We start from the raw sequence: 22,548 nt of genomic DNA on the forward strand, positions 1-22,548 counted from the left end.
TAAGGAAGCTGGCAAAAATTGACATCAGTTCTGCCTGCAAGAGAAAAGCGTAATCCTCATAACGTCACCAAAAAACGAGTTAATGACGAAACTAGGAGCAAATTTTTAATGTTAAAATTCAAAGGCGCGTCTCCCCTCACGGAGTTCCCGCCCTTGCCCGTTCCCAAGATGGCGGCCGGCGGCATCAGCCCGTTCCCGCCCTTCCCCTACCCAAGATGGCCGCCGGCGGCATCACCGCGTCCCCCGCTGCCCTGTCCCAAGATGGCGGCGCTGCCGCCCCGGCCCGCCCCAAGATGGCGGGCGGCGGCCGGGCGGGAGCGGAGCGGCGCGGCCGCGCCTGCGCCCGTCCCAGCGGTGCATGCCGGGCGTCCTGCCCGCCGTGACGCTGCACATCGCACCCGGCACCGCCACCGGGGCCCGCGGCCATGGCGGGCGTGAAGGTGATCGCCAACGACACCGAGTTCCAGCCCGAGCTGAGCGCCGCCGGCTCCCGCCTGGCCGTGGTGAAGTTCACCATGAGGGGGTGAGTGAGGGCGGGACGCGGCTCCGGGAAGGGCTCCGGTGTTCCCGTGTTTTTATTCTGGGTTCCTGCGAACGCGCCGGGCGCGGTTCCCCGGCGCGGTTTGCAGCGTTAGGGACGCTCGGTAGCGCGGCAGTGAAGTCGCAGCATCAGCACCGTGTTCCCAATTCCTGGGATAAATTCCCATTTTTTCCCGCCGAACCCGCTGCCCTGCGGACCCGCCAGCCCTCAGGTGCTCTGAGGGAGCAGGGGCTGCGCCGGTTTAAAGCCCCATTAAAGAGCAGGAAACGGATGGAAACAAGGTTCTTAATGTTTTATTCAGCACTAAAACCACCTGAAAACTTGGAAAAACGTATTTTGGCCCCATAAGACTTCGCTGGTTCCTCACTCCGTTTTCCCAGGACAAGTGGATAATCCCTGTTCCCCTCCTCAGCAGGGAGTTACAACTGTGGTGAAATCGGGATAAATTTGTCACCAAAGAAACCTCAACAACTGAATTATTCCCCTTAATCTGTGGAAATTAGGGAGAACAGTGATAATCTCGAGGGTTTGGGGCTTCATAGGGCACCTCGTTGTCTGGCTGCTGCCTCTTAGTTCTGGGGGGGATTTTGCCACTTTTCTGCATCGGGTTTTTTTGATTTCACTTTTCATTTCTGTTTCCCAGGGAGAATATCCCTTTACAGGAATTGGTGCAGCTGAGCACTTCCTACACTTTTGCTGGCACAGTAAAAAAGACATTTTTTCAGCCAAGGCAATGCAGTTCAATCAAAAGAAACCAGCTCTGTCCTCTCAAGGCCAAATAAATATCGGAATAACTGGTTACAGGTGTAAATGAGATTTATTGTGGGAAGAATTTTATGATCCCGGAAGCTTTGACACATTTTGACCATTAATATATTTAAGTTACCTGTAAATACAATATTTTCCTGGGTGGTAACACGGACTAACTATACGATTTTTTTGTAAATAGTATTTTTTTGCTGATTTTGCCCTTCTTTGTAACACTTTATTGAGCGGGACTGTGGTAAAAATGCTGCAAGTAAAGACAGTAAATTGCAGATTCCTAAATGTCATCCTTCATTGTATCACCAGCTGGCAGCCAGGTAGGGAGGGTATTTTTACACCTGGATATCAGGAAGAGCAGGAATACTCTGGTTCTCTTTGGGGCAGGCATTGAAAAATAAAAGTGGAATTAAGTGGAAGTGTCACTTTTTCCGCAGGTGTGGCCCTTGCTTGAGGATCGCGCCCGCCTTCAATGCCCTGAGTAACAAATACCCCCAGGCAACGTTCCTGGAGGTGGATGTGCACCAGTGCCAGGTGGGTGCTCCAAAAGCCTCCCTCTGTCCGGGGGGAAGGGGCTGGCAATGGGAAGTGGAGGGAAAAGAGCGGGGAATGGGGAGCTGGAGGGCAAACCCTTCGGGCAGGACGCTGGGAGCGGTGTCTGTGGCTCTGGCTGCGCTTGGTGCATCACAAAGAGCCAGAATACGGAATTCTCCCAAACTGGGAGAACAAAATCCCTCCTCGAAGAAAATATTCCTGCAGTGCCTGCTGTGCTGCCCTTCCTTTGAGCAGTGTAAAAGCACATTCATTAATTAAATAATTATCAGCCCCCGCTGCCTGTGTTGCTAAAATAATACTGTTAGATATCGAACACAGCACTAGTGTGAATTCAAAAGAGCCTTTCCAGCCAAATATTGGTGCAATTCTTGAAGAAAAAAGGCAAAAATTCAATGAGTGGATTTATGAGTGGCACTAGATAGCTCCCAGTGGTGCGGGTGAGACTGACCTAAAGCAGTGAGTGGGGACTCCCTTCTGCTCCCAGGGCACGGCTGCCACCAACAACATCTCGGCAACCCCCACGTTCCTGTTCTTCCGGAACAAAGTACGGATCGACCAGTACCAGGGAGCAGATGCCGTGGGCTTGGAGGACAAAATCAAACAGCACCTGGAGAACGATCCCGGCAACAGCGAAGACACAGACATCCCAAAAGGATACGTGTGTATCTCCCCAGGGTTTTACTGGAATGCTTGTGTAGCTCGGATGTTAAAAACCCCCTGGTTTTCAAACATACTTGAAGTCAAATAATTGGATTTTAGGCAAAGCTGCCCAAGAAAATCACTTGTCTGGGCTTCCTTTTCCAGAAAATATTAAAATACTGACATGTATACATTTATTAAGAATGAAAAATCTCCCTAGTCATTAAAATGAATTTAGTGTCCTGTGATAAACCTTTTCCTTCTCAGCCATCCCAACCTGTCTTCCCAAACATTTCATAAAGTGAAAAAAGTCTCATTCTTTCTTTTCCTAATGTTTGTTGAAGTGGATGGTCCTAAAGGTGTTCCCTTTGTGTGTTTTTGTGCCTATGAAAGAATGAAAACTAAAAAAGATGGCACAGGAGTACTTGGGAAAGGTGATGTGCATGCCCTGAGTGGCACACAGGAATTACTTCCTGCTGACTGTGACTTGATTCATTGACAATTAATCAATAATTCCCTCTTTTAAACGCCTTGGAGAGCTGGCAAAGTACGTCTGACGCTCCTGTTCAGTGTTGGTACCACCTGAGGGTGGGGGGGGTGTGTGTGTGTGTGTGTCCCTGCCCCTGTGGGATGTGCAGGGGGACAGCCACTCCCAGGGCAGCTCCTCCATCCCCGTGGTTCCCACTGTGAGCAGCTGTGCCTCTGTTCCCAGATGGATCTGCTGCCGTTCATCAACAAGGCTGGCTGCGAGTGCCTCAACGAGAGCGACGAGCACGGCTTCGAGAACTGTTTACGCAAAGATTCTTCCTACCTGGAGTCCGACTGCGACGAGCAGGTGCGGCCCGCACATTCCAGGGGATTGTTTGGATTCACGTGCATATTCGACTCCAGGAGCTCTGGGACAGGCTGGGAGGGTGTAAGAAAAACCGGGGTGCAAAGCTCGTTGTAGTTACCACTTTCCACACTGAGAATTCGTACTTTGCTGGGATGTAAAGGGCCCGAATGTGTGGAATAGAGGGAAATGACCACATGATTTTATTCCAGAGCTCCCTTATCCCTATTTCTTGTGCTGAGTTGGTTTTAAATGAAGAAACCAGTGTTTAATTGTGGCTTTTTTTCCTCCACAGCTGCTTATCACTGTAGCTTTTAGTCAGCCTGTCAAGCTTTACTCTATGAAACTTCAGGGGCCAGACAATGGTGAGTGAAGTGTCTGCTGCAAATAGAATAATTTGTTATAGATTGATATGCACATGTTATGGTTTGATACACAAATAGAAGTATTTATTGTCGTTTGATACACAAATATAACTACTTATACTTTGATACCCTGCAAAGACACTTGGATTTAATTCCAGGCTTAAGGTGAGAGCCACTGAAAGATGCATCTTATTTTTTTATAGTAACTCAGCTCACATTGTTCACCTACAATTTCATAATGGCACGGAATTCTGAAATTCCCTGTGGAATGTAATGCACATATGGAATCACACCCCTCTCTTTTACCCCAGGGCAAGGGCCAAAGTACATCAAAATCTTCATCAACCTCCCGCGCTCGATGGATTTTGAGGAAGCAGAACGAAGCGAACCCACCCAGGCCCTGGAGCTGGGCCCGGATGACATTAAGGAAGATGGGATCATCCAGCTCCGCTACGTAAAATTCCAGAATGTCAACAGTGTCACTGTAAGTCCCTTTTCCCTGAGGGCACACAGGGAGCTGTACAGCCAGCCACAGCATTCTGCAGCCTGTGGGAGGGACCTGCCCAGGAGTTGTCTCGGGGGCTTCAGTGAATGCCAATAAATTGATCTGAATTTAATTTCAGTCAGATCCCAGGGAATTGGTGCCTTCTTAGGTCCTGGGTTTGCTGGCTGAACGTGGGAAGTAGAAGCTGGGAACATCCCAGCTGGGGGGTGGGTTTAACAAACTGCCAGGAAAACAGCAGTGTTCTCCGTGTAATTATTTCAATGAAGAGGACAGAGACCTCTGTAATTGGAAAAAAGCTTTACTTTGGTCAAGTCAAACACTCGAGCAGCCGATGCTTTAGGTATTAATCCGGGGAGGAAAGCTTCACTCCTTTTTTTGGCTTTTTTGCCTCTTCAGTTGTTTGTCCAGTCCAATCATGGTGATGAAGAGACAACAAGGATCACGTATTTCACATTCATTGGCACTCCCGTGCAGGCCACCAACATGAACGACTTCAAACGAGTGAGTTCCTTCCCGAGTCCCTTCCTGACACCCCTGGGGAGCAGCTTGAGCCTGCTCCGGAACGGGCTGGGGGAACAAACCCTTGGTGGTGCCACAATTCCAGGCTCAGGGTACTTTGGGAATCCAAGGGAAAATGTGTAGCTTTGTCCTGGATTTTTTCGAGCTTTCTACAAGGTTTTGATCATCAGCTTTGTAAAAATAAGTGGTAAGAACTGAAAATGTGAGGGGCTGGCAAGTTACAAACACCAAAGGCAACATTTTTTTAATAGCTGTGAGGTTTATATCTTGATTTTGGGACTCCCTTTTTTGGAAGATTTATTGTAAAAAGGCTTATTTTAAAATAAACTGCTTCAATAATGAATTTATGGTACAAATACCCTCTAATTTCAGAAGGTTAAAAGCACTAACACCAACATGGCACCTACTTAATTTTTAGCAGCAAAACTTGATCTTAACTAAACTTAAAACTTAATTTCTCTGCTGGTAATAAGTTAATAAATGAGTTTAACAGCTTTTGCTGCCTTTCACTGCCACTCAGAGTCATTAAAAAATTGTTCCACTGTTCTAAAATTAATAGATTTTAGACCTTCCTTGTTCTCCCCAGACTAGAAATATGGGAATTGCTTTTTGATCTGCTTTCGTTGGGTTTCTGTGGCTTTTTAAATTGCATGGAGAAGGTGTCTGTGGACACAGCACCCCTGGAATGGTGCTGGCAAGGGCAGGAGCAGGGGTGGATTGGGAGCTGGTGATCCTGCCTCAGTCACACCCTCGTGGACACGCTGTGTAATTATAACACTATTTTCCTTCCTGAACATGGTGTTGGAGGAGAAGGGAAGTCTTTGGATGGATGGAGAGGGGGACACTGCTGCTTCTGTCCTCAGAGAGCAGTGGGGAGAGCCACAGAGAAACACTGACTGGCTGGGGGATACCCTTGTCCCCTCTGGAATAAAGCCCTGCTTCCTCCTCTGACCTGCTCGTTTGCAGTACAGTTTGGACACATTTTGCTGCTGCTTTGGTTCTTGTAACACTCCTTTTGTTTGTTTTCCAGCTTAACTCCCCATTCCTAAAGAACTAAAAAGGCAGAAGAAATTAAAAGTAATAACGGGATTGGTGTGGCCTCGCTCTTCCCCCTCCCTCTGCTCAGCTCCCACCCTTCCCAAATCCTGGAGCATCTTCGCTTCCTGACTCACCAGCTCAGCTTTCCCCTCCTCTCCCTGCCCCAGATCTTGCCTTAGACACTTCTCTTTCCCAAATTCTGTTCCTTTTTTAACCTGAACTTGCCATTTTAAGGCCACACCAAGCAGTCCTTTAACAATCCAGCCTGGATTGAATCCTGTAGAGCTCTGGAGCAGCTCCCCCAAGGCTTTTTGTTAATATCCCAATGGAAAGGGAGGAACGTGGATCAACTTGGGGGGTAATAAAGAGTTTCCTGTGGGAAGGTGGGATGGGATGGGCAGAAAATGGGCGGGGTTGAGCTGAGATGCTGAAATACCCATATCCATATCCATGTGCTGGGTTTTCCAGATAATACACATGGGCCACTTGTCCCTCTCTGCCTCCGACTGGTATAGAATATTTTTGTTGATATTCCATACTTGCTAACACCTAATCCTTAATCCTTTAACTCTGGTTTTCCTTTTTTCCCTCACTTCTTTGCCTAATCTGTGTGTGAACACAGTTTGGAACCACGCCAGGAATAAACCAATTTACAGGAATGCCAACTTTAACTCTGGCCGTGGGCTTCAAAAATGCTTTTCCTAGCAGCTCTTAATCACTGTGGGACAGAGAGCTCAGCTGGACAGTGAGAATTCCTGCCTCCTGCAGCCTGACAGGGAATGAACACGGGGAGGGAGCAGGAAAAATGCTTCCAGCAGGTCCATGAGGTTCAGGCCTGGGAGGGCTTGGGGGTTTGTTTTTAATAACTGGAAATCCCTGGATTTCTGGATGGTTTCCTTGGTTTGAGCTGCATGAGGAGGTCAATATTCAAAGGTGCCAAGGGGAAGGAACAGCCTCACATGGAGCATCGGGGGGGGTTCTTCCCGCTTGAGTTTCTCCTGGAGTGTGTTAACGCTTGATGTTTAACCTGGGGTTGGGGTGTTCTCCTGCAGTTCCAGCTCTAACTCCTGCCCCCAAGCCGAGGCCTTGCTGTGTCCCTGCACTAAACTCGGGATTTGTGTGTGGTTTTCCAGCCCTTAACCCCGCAGGGATCCCCAGATTCCCGGCCCTCCGGAGCTCCCGGAACGCACGGTCTGGACTCGATCCCTGGGAATTGCACTTAAATCTGCTGAACCAAGAACGTCCTGCCCAGGTTTTCAACTTTATTCCCATTTCTTTTTCTTCTTCCAGGTAGTTGGCAAAAAAGGAGAGAGCCACTAGGAAGCAAAGCCACTGGAAGGCCTTATCCCAGTCCAAGATTCCCACTTTTCTCTCCAACTCCTGGATAATTGCTTGACCATAACCAGAGACTGTCAGGTTGATCTACTGCCGTTTCCAATAAATCATTGCTTTCAGCTGGAGTGTGTTCCTGGTGTAATCCTCCTCCTCCTCCATGGATTTGTAAATAAAATTCCTGACTTTTGCCAAGTTGAATTTTGTTACTCCAAGAATTGTGGCTCTTTTGTTCCACTGAAACTTCCCAGCTCCGCTGAGTCACATGTTAAATACAAGTAAAACTGGAGTTTCTTTGGATTGTTATTCCCACAAAATACAGATAATTCTTGGATAGGAGTAAGTTCACATGTTTAATTCCCATTTCCCTTTAAAATCAGAGCAGAGGACACAGATTTTAAATCATCATTCCATGAACTTCCACCAAATTCCTGACTGTTCCAAAAGTTTTTACTATTAGAAATTCCTGACCTTGTTTCCCAGGAGAGCTGGGATTAGATGTTTTTCCTTCCTTCTTTTATTGGATGTTTTTCCTCTCTGATTTCAATAAGGGAATATTTATTGCAAATGTTAGTTTTCCATCTTAATTGGAATTTTTGTACTGTTTAGGGCACATTTCCAAGAAAATTTACCAAATTAATGTTGGTAAATCAGGCATTGATCAGCACCATATCCACAGAATTCTGTAAATTCCCTGGAAAACTGGCTAAGTGTCTAATTGCCATAATTAATCTCTTTGTAAAGTTAAATTTACTGCATTTTTAATTACATAAATCCCATTAAAACTTAAATCCTGGCCTAATTGCTGTTCCTTGGACACAGTGGGGTGGTTCTTTTCTGCCTTGGCACATTTGGATGTTCATCCCAAGTGAATTTCCTGCTAAAATAGGAATTCTTTTCCAAGCAGAAGAGGGAATTGTCTAGAAAGCCGTGTTTTCTGGGAGGCAGCGGGTTTGTTTTCACCCTGCACAATCCGGGATGCTCCCGGAGCTGTGTTAGTTGATGGCATGTGGTGACAGTTTCGTTCCTCCCCTAATTCCTCACTCCTTTGTTCGGAGGGATGTAAGACATGGAATTATATAGAGAAATAAATAATTTTTAATACGAAAACTTCCTGATTCTGGTTTTGTACACTCGTCCCCTCTAGGACTCACGGCGAAGTGCCTTGTGAAAGGATTTCCCTTATTCCTACCTGAGTTATGTGGTAAGTTTGATTCTCCTGTTACGAAAGACAAATTAAATGTGGTATATTTTTATTTTGGGTTGCCCGGCTGGCCCTGGGCATGTGGATTTCATCACTGGTTGTCTCTGGCTGGTGTCCGCTGTCCTCCTGCCTCTGGGTCACCTGCTGATCATCAAACGGGGATTTTTGGGGTCGATTTTGGGCTTTTTTACGTTTATTTTTGTTTGTTTATTTTGGGGCGTTTTCGCTTCAGGGCTGGAGGGAGGCGTTGGCCCTGACGCTCTCCAGGGTTTCCTCGCAGCCGCGCCGCGACGGCCCCGGGGCGGATGCGGGGCGAGGCCGGGGCGGGATGCGGGCCCGGCCCGTCCCCACGAGGTGGCGCTGCGGGCCCGGCGGAGTCACCCCGCGGGGCGCACGGAGCCTCCGCGCCATCCCAAGCGCCGGTTCTGCGGCGCTCCGGGCTGGGCCTGCGGCCGGGAAGGGCGGCTGCAGCCCCCGTGCCTCGCACGCCCTGCAGGAAAACGGGACAACGCACCTCGGCCTCGCAGAAACTGAGTTAATACCAGGAGAACCCGGCCGGGGGGTCCTGATTTTTTTTTCCCATATATAATGTAGCTGAAAGCTGAGTTTTAATTTAATTAAAAGTGAATCCTTGCCGTGGTAGCCGCTTGTACACCCTAGGGAATTTATCCCGAAATTCATCCCGACATTCTTCAGGTGCCTCCTGCACGTGTTGGCAGCCTGGATGGGAATGCAGGTGGGAATCAGGAGCTCTGTTATCCCGCCTTAATAAGACCTGATCACTGATTAATTAGGGCATGATTAACTTAAGGCTATTATTGGGAGCTCTGTGTGAGTGTGTATCTATTTTGGGAAGAAATTTAGGGAATATGTTTCGGGAAAGGTGAGCCACGAGTGGCTCCACCAAAATTCCCTCAAGCAAGAAAAGAGGTTATTGGAGTGAAATGAACACAAGTCAGCCCCCAGTGACCGAGGGTTTCAAATGTCACATCCCCTGGTCGGACGCCGGTGGTGCTGGGAATCTGCAGCTGGATGGGAGCACAACCGGCCCTTGGAGAGCAGGGAATGGCAGGAACTGCCTCCAGTCTCCAGGATTGTCCCATTAATCACATTTGTCTCCGGGACTGCCTCAGTTCTAACTCCAAGTGTTGTTTTCCCCTTGGAATGTCCCATGTGGAAAAGCTCCGAATTGAAAAACCGACTGAAAATGAAAGAGCAGGAGGTTGTGGAGCTTCCCAGACACCAAAAATCACCTTCCATGCATCTCCTGAGCACCCGGCCAGGCCAGACTTGAGTTCCTGCCATGTGTTCCCCTTAATTTGAGTTATTCCCCAAATTCCAAAGGCTTGACAGCACACACAGAGCTTCTGGAGCATTTAATACACTTTTCCCTAAAATTTCCAGGGAGAGAATTCTGAAACGATTCTCAAGGCAAAGGGAAAAACACCTTTCCACTTAATTTCAGGGTTGCATTTCTTCCTATGTAGAATAACATTTAATGGCCAAAACACTTCATCTCCTTGCTGATGTTTTTAAACCGAAATACCCAGGAGTTCCCGTGACATTAATATTTTTAGTATTTGGATTTTTCAGAAGGCTTTTGTTTTCCCAAATGTTCCCCCAATGGCCTGAATTTCCCAAATTCCCGAGCAAGCAGGAGCCGTGGTGGCTGAGCTCTGGAAGGCAGTGGTGTGTCACTAACACCGTGTCATTAACACTGGGGGAAATCTCCAATTGCGGCTTCCTGCAGAAAAAGCTGCCAGCAGAATTCGCTCCACGACTTTCCCTCCCTTGCCAACATGTATTTTGCTCCCCAGGCCCTCTCTGCTGCTCGGAACACACCATTCCCTGGGAAAATGCCTTTTTTCCCCTTAAATGAACCATCAGGAAATACTCGTTTCTTTTTCTCACTTTTCAAATGTTGCCCTTTCATTTTTCGTGGTTTATACCTCTGTAAATCCCAAGTCCTGCACTGGGATGCAGGAACCGAGGGAAGCACAAGCATGGGATCGTCATGGGATCATGGATCAGACACCAAAAGCCTTGTTTCCTGCAAACATGACATTTAAATCACCCCCCATGTGCTGAATTAACCCCACTCTGACCAGTAATCCCAGCCCAGCCCCGGGACTGGTGGTCCAGCCCGGCTTTCCACACTTCCCGTGCCGGGCCCCGATTCCTTCTGTGCACAGCTGATGATGGGAAGAGCCTGAGGAAGTCCTGGAGCTTCTCCTTGGGCCAGGAAAGGTCAGGGAACCAAAGTGTCAGAGTGCCAGGATGGATAAAATGCCCCAAAGTCTCCATCCCAGGGCTGAAATCGTTGGCAGTTTCTAATTTTTTTTTTTAATTTTTATTTTTATTAAGGAAAAGGGAAAGGAAGTTGGAGGTGTTTTCCCTGATTACCACATTGTAATGTCGATGGGAAAAAAGGCAGAAAAACGATGGCATTTTGGTGAATTTCCCCCATTTATGACCATCAGAATTTAAAGCTTTTATACTTCTCAAGCAGCTCCAAGGGGAGGAAAGATGTTTTTCCTCCTCAGTTCTGCTCAGAGCATGGAATGACTCCACTTGCACAGCTCCCCATTTCATGGAAAACAATGGGCTCTCCCTGGGCAATTTTCCTGGGCAAAATGGCTTTTTAGAGGAATTCATGTGGCATTATTTCCCGATTCCAGGGAAATCTGAGTTATCCAGATATAAATGCTCTAGATTGCATTTCTTACACACCCCCAGGTAAATGTGAGCTGATACCTCAGCTTCCAGATCAATTATCCCTCAATATTTTCTTTCAGATGAAATCTGCCTGTCAGAGGATGATTTGTAGCTACTGAGGCATGAATTTAATCCCATTTTTCGATGGGAATTAATATTATTTCTGGGAAGCAGAGAGAAGGGATGGCAGCTTCTAACTGCAGGGCTGGCAGGTTTTAATTTGGAGTATTTTAGGCTCGGCTTAGGTGCTGCTGGCTGGTGTTCCTGAGGGCTCCTCCCACTGGGATCCCGGGGATAGGAGCCGGAGCAGGACGGGGTGACAGCCCCTCCCGGGAGAGCTGCCCACAGCAGCCGGGGCCGGGGCCGGGCTGTCAGCTGCAGCTCCGGGAACTCGGGCTGGGGCTGGAATTTTCCTGCAGTAATTAGTCTCTCTGTGAGTTTTTAGGCTCCGTGTCATGTTGTGAAGGCAACATGTTCGACAGCGGTACCTGCCGGGGGAGGATCCGCGGCAGCCGCATTTCTCATGCCAGACAGCGGAAAAATGGGATGTGAGACTTGGGAACGGCGGGGGGCACGGTGACTTTCAGCGACAAGGAGGATCCCAGCCAGTTGGCAAATGTCAGGCCGGGCCTCCTGCCTCTCCCTCGGCTCCTTGGGCCTCGGAAGTGCGGGCAGGTGGCGTTCCCCTGCCGGAATCACCTGTGGCACCTGAAAACCGGGCAGTGGAAAACCGGACAGGTGAAAGTGCTGCACAGCCTCGGAGGGAAGGGATCTCACCCCATGCTCAGGGATGGGAATGGATCCTCGACTTCAATGGATTAAATGTCAGCTGGAGTATTTCATTGCTCTTAATGCTCTAAGTGGAGTCCTTCCATATGTTTGGGAATTGTTCTAATATTGAGGGAATACTGTCAGAACTGGTGATTTCCAGCTGGCTGTGGAGCTGGGAAGGGACAGGCCAGCCGCCTCTGGAGCTGCTGGTGCTGCAGATCCCTGGGATCGGGTGCTGGATGGCTCAGTGAGGGACACCAGCCCTGGGCTGCAGAGGGAGCAGGTGGAGAGCACGCTCCGGAGCGATTCCCATCGCCTGGAAGGATGGTGGTCTCTTTCCCATGGCACGCTCAGAAATCATCTCGGAGCATCTCATCCATCACCCCCAAATTGCTCAGCAACCTCCAGGCCAGCGGGAGCGGGAGAGCATCTGTTCGTGCCGCCGGAGCCGCGCTGACGGAGTGCCAGGGGCGGCGCTCCCGGCCCGCTCCCCGCTGTCGGGAGCCAAGGTGGGGCTCGGAGGTGGATGGAGCCCCTGGGATGCAGTGCCCCACCCCGGTCAGTGACTGTTTGGTGGGGTCTGGGACAAGGGCAGCGCTTTGCCAGGTGCGATTCCAGAGTGAAATGGGGAAAATGGGAATTCCCACGCAGGACAGGACCCCCTCCCTTGGCACCCCTGCCCAAGGTGACAAGAGAGGGGACAAGGGCACTGCTTCCCAGTGGGAAGCATCCTGAAATACGCTGTAATACTGCTTTTGTGAAGGATGTGGGATTCCATAATTGGGGATGCTTCATGGAAGTGAAACTCCCAAATGTGTTAGGGCTTGCAGGACACCGTTATTTTTAAATCCCCACATTTGTAGGAATTGTAACCAAACACCTTTTCCAACAGGAATAAAAGCACAGGCTATTTGGTGGGTGGCAGCTGTGGCCAGAGCCATGCCATAAAAATCCATGCGTGGGGCTATTAATCCAGGCAGGAATTCTGCTGGCTCTGTGCAGGGTGTCTGGAGCAGAGCCTTCCCCACAGCTCACGCTGGGATATTCAGGGAGATGTTTTCCCAGTGTGGCAGTGCAGGAACCAGCAGAGCTCCTTGGAGCCCTGGGGGTACCAGGCATCCCTGAGGAGAGGCGGGATCTGTGCCCTCCCAGCGCTGGCCGTGCCTCGGTTTACCTCTGGGGTGACCTCCGCGTGCCCTCTCCCTTCGGAGCCCCCTGTGCCGGTGCCAGGTGGGGGCTGGCGTTCCCGCCGCGGGAAATGCCAGCCTGCCCGCGCTTCCCATCACTAGGCAACGGCTCCATCCCGGTTTCTGTGCTCCCAGTTGGCACCTCCCACCATGTTCTTGCTGTGCAGGGGATGCAGAAGCCCAATTTCTATCTTTGGGTGCCAGTGCACGTCGGAGGCACCGGCGCGAGCACGGGGAAATCGCTGGCACGCAGCGGGCGGGTGACACGGGGACCCCGCGCGCCTGGAGCTCCTCGGTGCGGGGCCGGGGGCTGCCGAACCCCAGGCCAAAAAAGTTGGGAGGGTTTTTTTTTGTCACATCCCAACTCGGAGCAGCTCAAAGAAACAAACACTTTTAATGGAGCATATGCAGGCGCCGGAGAAGGAGAAGCTTCACAATGCATCTGCTGCGGGACCAGAAGGCTCCGCCGAGGTGTGAAGTGGGAGGAGAAAAATTCCGAGTGGATGATGCCAGAGAAGATTGCAGAAATATTAAGCAGAAGGAATGTAAACACGTGGAGCTGGGGAGGGCTGGCACAAAGAGCCATCGGGTTCAGGGCCGTGGGGACGGCCCCAGGCCCCACCCAGGAGTGGCCGTGGACACCTTTGCTGGGTGCTCCCCATCCCAGGAGCCTTTCCCCGCCGCTTGGCTCTGACTGGGTGTTCAGGCTGTGTCCCAGGCCAGGCTGGATGGGGCTTGGGGCAACCTGGGCTAATGGAAGGTGTCCCTGCCCATGGCAGGGGTGGAATGGGATGATCCTTCAAATCCTTTCCAAGCCAACCCATTCCATGATTCTCCAAGGCACCATCAGAGCTCCTCCACTCAGCTCCCAGGGCCCGGGAGCCTCACAGATTGATTTCCATTTTCCATAGGGAACAACAGCTTCACCGTAATATCGATTTCCACGCAACGTGTTCCGCTGCAAACATAAACACTGGGAACACCTGCCTTCGCTGCTGATAACGGGGAGGGCTCCTTATCAGCGGGAATATCACCTCATTACCCCTGTTCTGCATTCAGGAGCGGGCAGGGCTTATCTCTTCCAGCCAGTGGCCAAACTCTGCTCTCCCTCAACCCTCGGCACCGCGGAGAATCCAGCGAGCCTGCGCACTCAGAGCTGGAAGCAGGATCTGGAGCTCTTACTCCTTAATTCTTCTGATTAAAGGAATATTTCCCAGTTTCAGAGCTGCCTTTCTGCTCCCCTCTGGCAGGTGCAAGGGGCTCTTCCCCCAGTACCACCAGCAGCTCCAGCACAAGGCAGGATTGGGATGTCCCAGGAAGGGTCCCTGCCTGTCCTCAGGTGCTTTTTGGGAACTCCAGCACAGGGTGTCCCCCTGAGCACAGGCTCCAGTCCGTGCTGGGAATGGCCAGCAGGATTTCTGGGGCTGAACCACTGAGGCTCAAACTGACAAGGGTTCCAAAAGAAATCCCAAGGGGGGGATTAAAACTCCCAAAGTGGAGTTTTGCCCTGGATAAACAGCAGTGTCCTGTCTGGGTGCTGTCCCATAAGTGACCCTTGCTGTCAGCCATGACTGACTCCCATCTCCTGTCTCCCATCTCTTTTCCTGACACCCTGCAGCCAAATGCCCAGTTTTCCCTGTGCCAGGGCAAGGTGACTCTCTCCCGCTCGGCATCCCCAGGGAGGCCGAGCCGAGGGGCCGTGGCTGCCAGGGCAGCTTTGCCCGAGGTTCCGGCCACGGAAGAGCCAGCGGCATCTGCTGAGGTGGCCGGGAGACAGTTTAATGTATTCCTCTGACCTTTCCAAGCGCTTCTCCAGCTGCAGCTGCCTGGTGGCCCACCAGGGACATGTGTGCTCTGCTTGGGAGATGGAGCTCCCATCTCCCTGACCAGGGAGGGAAAGAAAGGAGCAGCTTCCCAAATGCTCCAAACCAGCTGGCAGGTGCTCCCTGGCCTTCAGTGGCCATGGCTGCCAACAGGAATGGCATGGAATGGAATGTTTTCAGTGACCACCCAGCCCACTGCCTCTGGATGAAAGGTGGTGACTGGGATACAGCTGGAAAGATATAAATATATAATTCCTGCACTTTCCAAGGTCACATTGTGCAGACTTGAACTGGCTTCCCAGGGCTTTGGGTAAGGAAAGATAAAATAAGCCATGGGCAGGATCCCAGTGGAATCTATTTCCCATGGAAATTGATCCAACAGCACGTGGCTGTGGCTCCCAGCTCCCTCCCAAGGGCTGGGATGGCTGCTCCCACCGGCACATGCCGGTATCCCGGCTGTGGATGTCACCCCATGTGTGCACGGCAGCCTCGCTCCCCCTGAAGCCGGGGCACGTACACAGAATTCCAGAGGAATAATGAGGGAAAGATGTTTGCCCCAGTAAATGAGCCTCATTAGGAATGTGATGGGAGCCATCAGGACCGAGAGGTTCCCAAATTCCTTTAATATCCATCGTGGGTAGCTCCTGAAGAGTCGTTGCAGCACCTGCACGCGGCGCTGGCTGCGCCAGGCCCTGCTCGCACCACGCCCTCCCCGAGCCCCGAGAACGGCGGCCGCTGCTCTGGAGGAGCCAATGGTTTGTGGGAAGCAGGTAATGACTATTCCCATCTCAGCAGCTTCCTAATGCAAGCTCATCCCGAGAAATATGACACATCCGCCTCCTTTGGAGGCAGCTCATTAAAGGCGGAGGGTTTGCACTCCCACTGCTCCAGGAAGATGCTGCATTTTTCAAATTTGATTCCTGAACCAATTAGTTTTCCATCCTCTAAATGCCTCCTTTATCCTCGGCGCATTATCCGGCAGCGCTGTCGCTGCTTTAATGGGAGTCATTATTTGAGCTGGAATGTTGGGGCTGGGGAGTCACGTTGGTTCCGGTGTGTAAAGTACAAATGGAGGTGTCATTTCCAGAGGGGGCCCAGCCCTGGATCCCATGGGATCTGCTCCAGGGTGCCCAGAACAGCTGTGGCTGCCCCTGGATCCCTGGAAGTGTCCCAGGCCAGGTTGGATGGGGCTTGGAGCAGCCTGGGCTAGTGGAAGGTGTGGCATAGTGGCCCGTGGCAGTGGTGCGACTGGGTGATCCTTAAAATCCCTTCCCACCCAAACCATTCAGGCATTCCATGATCCCGTGAAAGCAGAGCCTTACCTGATTCCTTATTAGCAGCAGGAATAGCAGGAATTCTGTTCATTTGCAGCCCAGCTTGAGGAGAAGCCGGGCCTGAGCCTCGGAATCACTGCCATGCAGACAGGAGCCAGATTTCCCTTCCCTTGCTGCCCTCGGGAGCGGTGTCCAGAATGTCATTAATGAAGCGAGCAGCAGTAGGTGGCTGAGGAGGGAAGACATTAATTCCTGAAAGCAGGACACACATGGCACCACGTCCATCGGCCAGGAGCTGGGAAATCATTCCCTCGGAATTGTTTCTGCGGCCGTGGCGCTGTTCGGCTTCAGCTGAACTGATCAGATCCCTGCTGAAAACCAAACTGCACTCAGATTGATGCTGCCCTGACCTATATCCACCGCTTTTTGGTGGAAAATAATTATCTAATTAAGTTATAATAAACATAATTTCATAATACATCTAATTTTATTCTATATAACTTTATAATATTTATAACATTATGTATATCTATAGAGAGACACCTTAGTATCCCTATATATACCATAACTTGATAAATTCCAAACTATGTGGTTTGAGCTGCTGCTCACCCAGAGTCCTCCACTTGGAACAAGCCCAGGCATGGAAAACCCTTTGGAAAATCTTCCCAGGCACAGGAAGTTGTTGGCTGGGGCAGTGTATCGTGGGGGAGCTTGTGCCATACTGATAAATCCGTATTTTAAAGGGCCACTGATTTTTTTTTGGGGGGGGGTGGGGCTCAAAAGCTCCCAAACGCCTCCTGCACTTTCCAAAATGGACTCCTGGGAGAGTGTTATCCATGGAAGAGCCTTTGGGAAAGGTGGCTGTAGGTGGACACATACAAATATTTTGCTTTTTTGTGGTTTCCCTCATGGCCACAAACAGACAAACCTGGAAGTGGGGAGTAGACACGGGACAGGCGTGCGCTGGGATATCCTGGGAGTCATCCTGATGATTCCCCAGAAGGTGAGGACAAGCGTCCCAGACCTGGGAGTGAGGTGTAAACAGAACACAGGTTATTAAAGCACTGTAATGGGGTGGTAAGGAGCTTAGAGGCTCTGGAATTAAATGTGCTCCGCCGCTGCTGGCAGGGAAACACCCTCCCCGCCACGGAGCAGGGCATTCCTGGGGCAATCCAAGGGCGGAGACACTGTGTCCGGGATTGTCCCTCTTATTTAGTAACTCCCAAATCCCCAAACTCCCCCTCGCAACAAGAGCATCGTAGCTCTGTGTCCCTCCTTGTGTCGCCCGGCCCAGGCAGCCAAACCCGGAATGAGTTTGGGAATCGGCGAGAAGTCCTGTCCAAAACCGGCCACGCCGTTACAGTGCTAATGAACGAGCCGGCAGCGGGATTTCTGGGAGAAGGCGCTGTCATTTCGTACGGAGCAGCGCTTAATTCCTACAACGGGTGCGGAGGGAGCGGCCGGGCGCTGGCAGTGCCCGCGGAACCGGAGCGCGTGCGGCTCGTTCCTTGTTGTCCAAACAGCTGTTCCCGATCGGCCTCCCTGCAGGTATCGGATTGGGGATTAGTGCTGCTTCGCCTGCTCGTGCAGCACAAGGAGTGGATGTGTAATTACATTAACCACGCTTCAGCTCCCCGTGCTCGCTTAGCCCCGCTCGCTGGCAGCGCCTCCATCCCGCGGATTTGCTCCCTTCCCGCGTTTATTTTCCAGCCCGATGTCCCTGTTCCAGGCAGGAAGCCGCACACCTGGCAACACCTTCCAGCTTGCTCACCGGGCGCCCCAATTTGCAGCCTGGTGGTTCCTCTTCCAGAGGAAAGATGCTGCTTTTCCAGCCCATCTGGGACCGTTTCCAGGAGACCCTGGGACAGGGAGGGATCTTTGCGTGATGCTCCCTGCACCTCAGGAGCCTCTGGGGGGGGGGGGTGAAAATTGTGGAATTTCTGGTGGAAATTCTGGGAACAGGCATGAAAACTTTGAATGAGAACCTCATGCCCCCAGGGTGAGTCACATCTCAGTCACTCCCCAAATCCACAAAGATTTAGCGTGTTCCCAAACTCGCCCCCACACTTCCCACTCCGCATTCCTGACTGAGTCTCCTTAAGGCAGCTTTATTTCATAGCTCCATCCTAGGAAACCCAGGATTTGCCTCTGTCAGAGCTCTAATAAAAGGAGAAAACAATCTCAGACCTGGGAAGCTGCTCCAAGACTGTGTGAAGTTTCTCTAGGGATGATGCTGGATTCTAAGTGCAGTTCTGGTCTGGGAATCCCTGGAGATTGAGCGACCCTTAACCGAAGCAAGTGCAGGGCCTTGCTGCCATCCCACCGACGTGAAACCAGGGAAAAACCCGGATTTGGGGGTTTATAGCCCCCCCTTGCTGGGATGTGCCCCCTTCCTGGCACAAAGCCCCCACTGTCCCCCTGGCCTGGCAGCGGGAGGGAGCGGCGGAGCCGGAGGGCAGCTCCCGGCTGAGCCCAAACGAACGCGGCTTAAGAGACTTAAAGGCCTTGGATCTCCCCTTTGGAGCGGGATTAGAGTGTTTGTCCTCCAGATTCACACCAGAAGGAGCGAACTTTAATCTCCTTCAGGGCCTTGTTATCCTCTTTTCTGAGACTCATCCCATTGGATGCGAGGCATCTCCAGAGGTTCCCAGCATGGAGAGTCAGGCTGCACCCTTCAGGCACCCATGGGCGGAAGGTGGAGCAGGGAATTGCCCTTGCCTGTGGCTGGGTTATGTGGGGAGGCTGGAAAACCTCTCCATGACCTGGATCTGCTTGATGGGAGCTAGTTGGGGCCAATTAACTCCCGATCATCCACATTCCCTGGGGAAGTTTTGGAGCAGTTTCAAACACCAGGACACTTGAGCAGCTGCCTGTGATAAACAGGTGCTCCCTCACCCCTCAGGTATGGGATTTTATTAATTTTTCCAGTGATCTGGTACTTCCTATGGATAATGGACAAGGTAGATGATTAATTCCCATTTTTTTTTGGTGGAGAAAGAACAGAAGAACAGAAGAAAGTGAAGAAGGAAGGGAAGCTATAATGAGACACATTCCCATGTAGTTATGTTTGAAGAATCACAGAGTACAGTTCTTCCATCCTCTGCAAAGCCACGGAACATTTCAAAAGGACATTCAGCCGGGAATATCGCAGTTCATCCCCTCATTCCACCATTCCCCAATGAAAAATTCCAACAGCAATAAAGCAGGGAACTTGCTGTGCCAGTGGCAGCCTTTGAACGGATGGCTTGGCGAGAGAGAGGAGGGAAGGAAGCACTCAAAGCTCTCATCAGATGCTCCGAAAATTATTTCAGCTGCTAAAAATGCTAAACAAATTTGGATTTCAAAGGACATGTTCCAAACCCTTCCCCTTTGATAATTGCTTTTTTAGGTTTTTTTAAGCCATCTGTCATATATTTCATTCCAGTCTCAGAGGGCCGATGTTCCCCTCCCTGGAGCGCCCGGGATGGGGGATGTGGCAGCTCCCCAGTGAGGTTTTGGGACCCCTTCCAGGGCCTAGAGGGGCTCCAGGGAAGCTGGAGAGGGATTTTGGAAAAGGCGCGGAATGCCAGGACAAGGGGGAATGGCTTCCCACTGACAAAGGGCAGGGCTAGATGGGATACTGGGAAGCAGTTCCTGGCTGCGAGGGTGGTGAGGCCCTGGCACAGGTTGCCCGGAGCAGCTGCGGCTGCCCCATCCCTGGAATTGTTCCAGGGCAAGTTGGAATAACCTGGGCTCGTGGAAGGTGTCCCTGCCATGGCAGGGGTGGGACTGGATGATCCCTGAAGGCGCCTCCATCCCGAGCGGTCCGTGGCTCTGTGCTCGCCCCGCGCTCCCGGCGCTCCCCCGCTTCCCGCCGCTCCGTGAGGGGAAAGCGGGGGCACAGCGCCACCTTGTGGCGCGTTCCCTGCGGCAGCGCAGTCTGGCTCACGGGCCGGGGAAGGGCCGGGGCGGGCGGGAAGGGACCCTCCGCACCTTCCGCTGCCCCGGGCTGCTCCCAGCCCCTTCCAGCCTGGCCTGGGACACTGCCAGGGATCCAGGGGCAGCCACAGCTGCTCTGGGCACCCTGTGCCAGGGCCTCACCACCCTCACAGGGAAAATTTCTTCCCCAAATGCCACCTAAAAGTCCCCAGTTGAAGGCCGCCAGCTCAGCTGTCCCTCACGGCTCGGCCCCGCTCCGGCAGGTTGTGTTCCATTCCCAAAACAATGTGGTGGGAAGGTTTGAGATGTGCAAAACGCTTTCCATGTGGTGATGTTGTTGGAAAAATATTTGCTCCCAGCTCGGAGCGCAGCATAAAGCAGAGGGTATTACATGCCGTGCTAAGGAATGAGGAGCAGCCTTTTCCCACTGCTGGGGAAGCGGGACGCTCTCCGCGGAAAACAGGATGTTATTGCCTGCCGATTTTCTTCTGGGGTTAGGATTTCAAATATCACTCGCAAATACCAGAGCTCGTGCTGCTCTTTGCCAGACTGATAGCCCACACTGCGATGTGTAATCCTTTGGTGAACATCTTGGAGCGCTTATGTCATGGCTGAGGTACCGGGGGAAAAACAGCGGCTGATTCTGCAGGGTTTGGGAAATGTTAGGGTTTCTGCTAATACCGGGTGCTTCGCTAGCCCAAACACATGCTGTGTGAGCTGCTGAGGCGGCCCCGCTCCCATTGCAGTGGGAGGATGGTTGTGACCTGGGACTGCCATGGCACAGTGACACCCACATCCCTCGGGACGGTGAATGGTCCTTTGGGGTGGTCCTGGTGGCCCTGCTCCCTTGGAATGGCCCCACAGAGGACTCCAGGAGCCCCTGGCTGGGGTGTCCACACCCCAGAGCATCCGGCAGAAGCCGTTTTGGTGCTGTGCTGGAGAGGGATTTATCCCCTTTCCAGCCCCAACTCTTTTCGTTCCATGTGCTGAGGACCTTGGGCTTTATTATTTTAAGTCAGGCCTCTGAAATCTGATGGTCCTAAGGGTCTCTTTTGACATTATAGCAACATTTTAAATGGATTTGTAGGGAATGCACAAGAGAGGGGGAAAGTCTGGCTACCATAGCGTGTGCTGACTGCAGGCAGTGAGGCTCTGTGGTGGCAGTGCCAGAGGAGCCCCAGACAGAGCCGGGGGGGCTGTCCCTGCCAATACCCCCTGAAATGCCAGGGAAGCACCTCCTGCAGCCCTCTGGCGAGGCAGGGCTCAGTGGCGAGGCTGGGCACGGCATCCTGCCGGGAGGACACTCACGGTCCCAGTTTCCCCCCCTGACTGACACAAGGAAAGGGAACAGCTTTGGGGGGTCCCAGTGTCACCCCCAGTGTCACCGGCAGCCAGGACAGGGGCTCCCCGAGTCCCTCACTCAGGCTTTAGGCTCAGCCTGCCCCTGGGCTCCTTCCCCGAGCCCCCAGGGGCTCTGCTCGTCCCGGGTGGGGTCGGTGCCACCTCAGGACTGACCTCAGCAGGGCGGCAAAAGCCGAAGCTCTGGACACGGCAGAGCCGCGGTGGGACACGCTCAGGTGGCACTGCTGAGCTCCAGGGCGAGGATCCACCCCCGCTGGGAGCTCCCACAGGAAAAGGAACCGGGGGCCGTTCCCGGCCATTCCCGGGGGGTGCGGGGCTCAGCCCTGGGCACAGAGCTCAGCCCTGAAGCCTCGCTGCTGTGTCCCCACAGCTCCTTCCCTCAAGCAGCGCCGAACCTCGTGCGTAAATTGGGAACGAACGCTGCCGTGCGGGCGGGATGAGGAACCGGGGCCGGCCGAGCCCCCGGCAGCGCCCGGAGCCGGCGGGGGCTGCGGCCGCGGCGTGCGAACGCCTCGCTGGCTCCCCGGTGCCAGCAGCCGCGGCTCAGCTGCTGGCAGCCGGGAATGTGCCGAGGGAGCGGCGCGATTGGATTAAAAAAAGGCTATAGGGTGACCAGATGTTCTGGGCACCAAACCAGAACAGCGAGGGGGGGGCCGCGGCTCCCCGGCAAAGCACATTAGGGCCGGCCTGGCGCAGAGCGGGGAGCGCCTGGAGGCTGCAGCCAGCGTCTCCCCAGCCAGGGATGGAGGGATGGATGGATGGAGGGATGGAGGGATGGATGGATGGATGGATGGATGGATGGATGGATGGAGGGATGGATGGATGGATGGATGGATGGATGGAGGGATGGATGGATGGATGGATGGATGGATGGTATGGATGGATGGATGGAGGGATGAGATGGAGGGATGGATGGATGGATGGATGGATGGATGGATGGATGGATGGAGGGATGGATGGGGATGGATGGAGGGTGGAATGGATGGAGGGATGGATGGATGGGATGGAGGGATGGATGAGGATGGATGGATGGATGGATGGATGATGGATGGAGGATGGATGGAGGGATGGATGGATGGATGGGATGGGGGGGATGGATGGATGGATGTGGCAGCCCCGGCTCCCTCTGACCCTGGCACGGAGCTCGCTGGGCAGCCCACGGTACCTGAGGCACCTCTCCGTAAGGGACAGGACACTCCTGACAGC

General features: G+C 52.4%; 1 protein-coding gene and 1 long non-coding RNA gene across 6 annotated transcripts in view; one reads left to right on the forward strand and one right to left on the reverse strand.

Moving 5' to 3' along the window:
• Positions 1-355: 355 nt before the first annotated feature.
• TXNL1 (thioredoxin like 1) lies at positions 356-7,216 on the forward strand. Of its 3 annotated transcripts, none has more exons than XM_039567220.1 (8): positions 356-523; positions 1,741-1,837; positions 2,343-2,516; positions 3,210-3,332; positions 3,625-3,694; positions 4,006-4,178; positions 4,596-4,700; positions 6,225-7,037. In XM_039567220.1, exons 1-8 carry the CDS (start codon positions 426-428, stop codon positions 6,300-6,302), a joined length of 918 nt encoding a protein of 305 aa, XP_039423154.1. In that variant the 5' UTR covers positions 356-425; the 3' UTR covers positions 6,303-7,037. The 3 variants fall into 3 exon arrangements, with proteins under 3 accessions (XP_039423154.1, XP_039423155.1, XP_020439144.2); XM_039567221.1 differs by lacking the exon at positions 6,225-7,037 and adding an exon at positions 5,749-6,172 and having other exon boundaries at positions 357-523; XM_020583555.2 differs by lacking the exon at positions 6,225-7,037 and adding an exon at positions 7,047-7,216 and having other exon boundaries at positions 358-523.
• Positions 7,217-7,422: 206 nt separating this feature from the next.
• LOC104698617 overlaps positions 7,423-22,548 on the reverse strand; it is a 109,820-nt gene continuing 94,694 nt past the window's right edge. The window contains exons 9-10 of one of the 3 annotated variants that reach the window (XR_002043356.3): positions 16,991-17,086; positions 7,423-16,291 (exon numbers count right to left, since the gene is read on the reverse strand). This is a non-coding gene — a long non-coding RNA (uncharacterized LOC104698617). Of the gene's footprint in view, positions 16,434-16,990; positions 17,087-22,548 lie in introns of all 3 variants that reach the window. The other 2 variants (XR_002043354.3, XR_002043355.3) reach the window with 2 other exon arrangements.

Source organism: Corvus cornix, chromosome Z (genome assembly GCF_000738735.6).
Source record: "Corvus cornix cornix isolate S_Up_H32 chromosome Z, ASM73873v5, whole genome shotgun sequence".
NCBI lineage: Eukaryota > Metazoa > Chordata > Aves > Passeriformes > Corvidae > Corvus > Corvus cornix.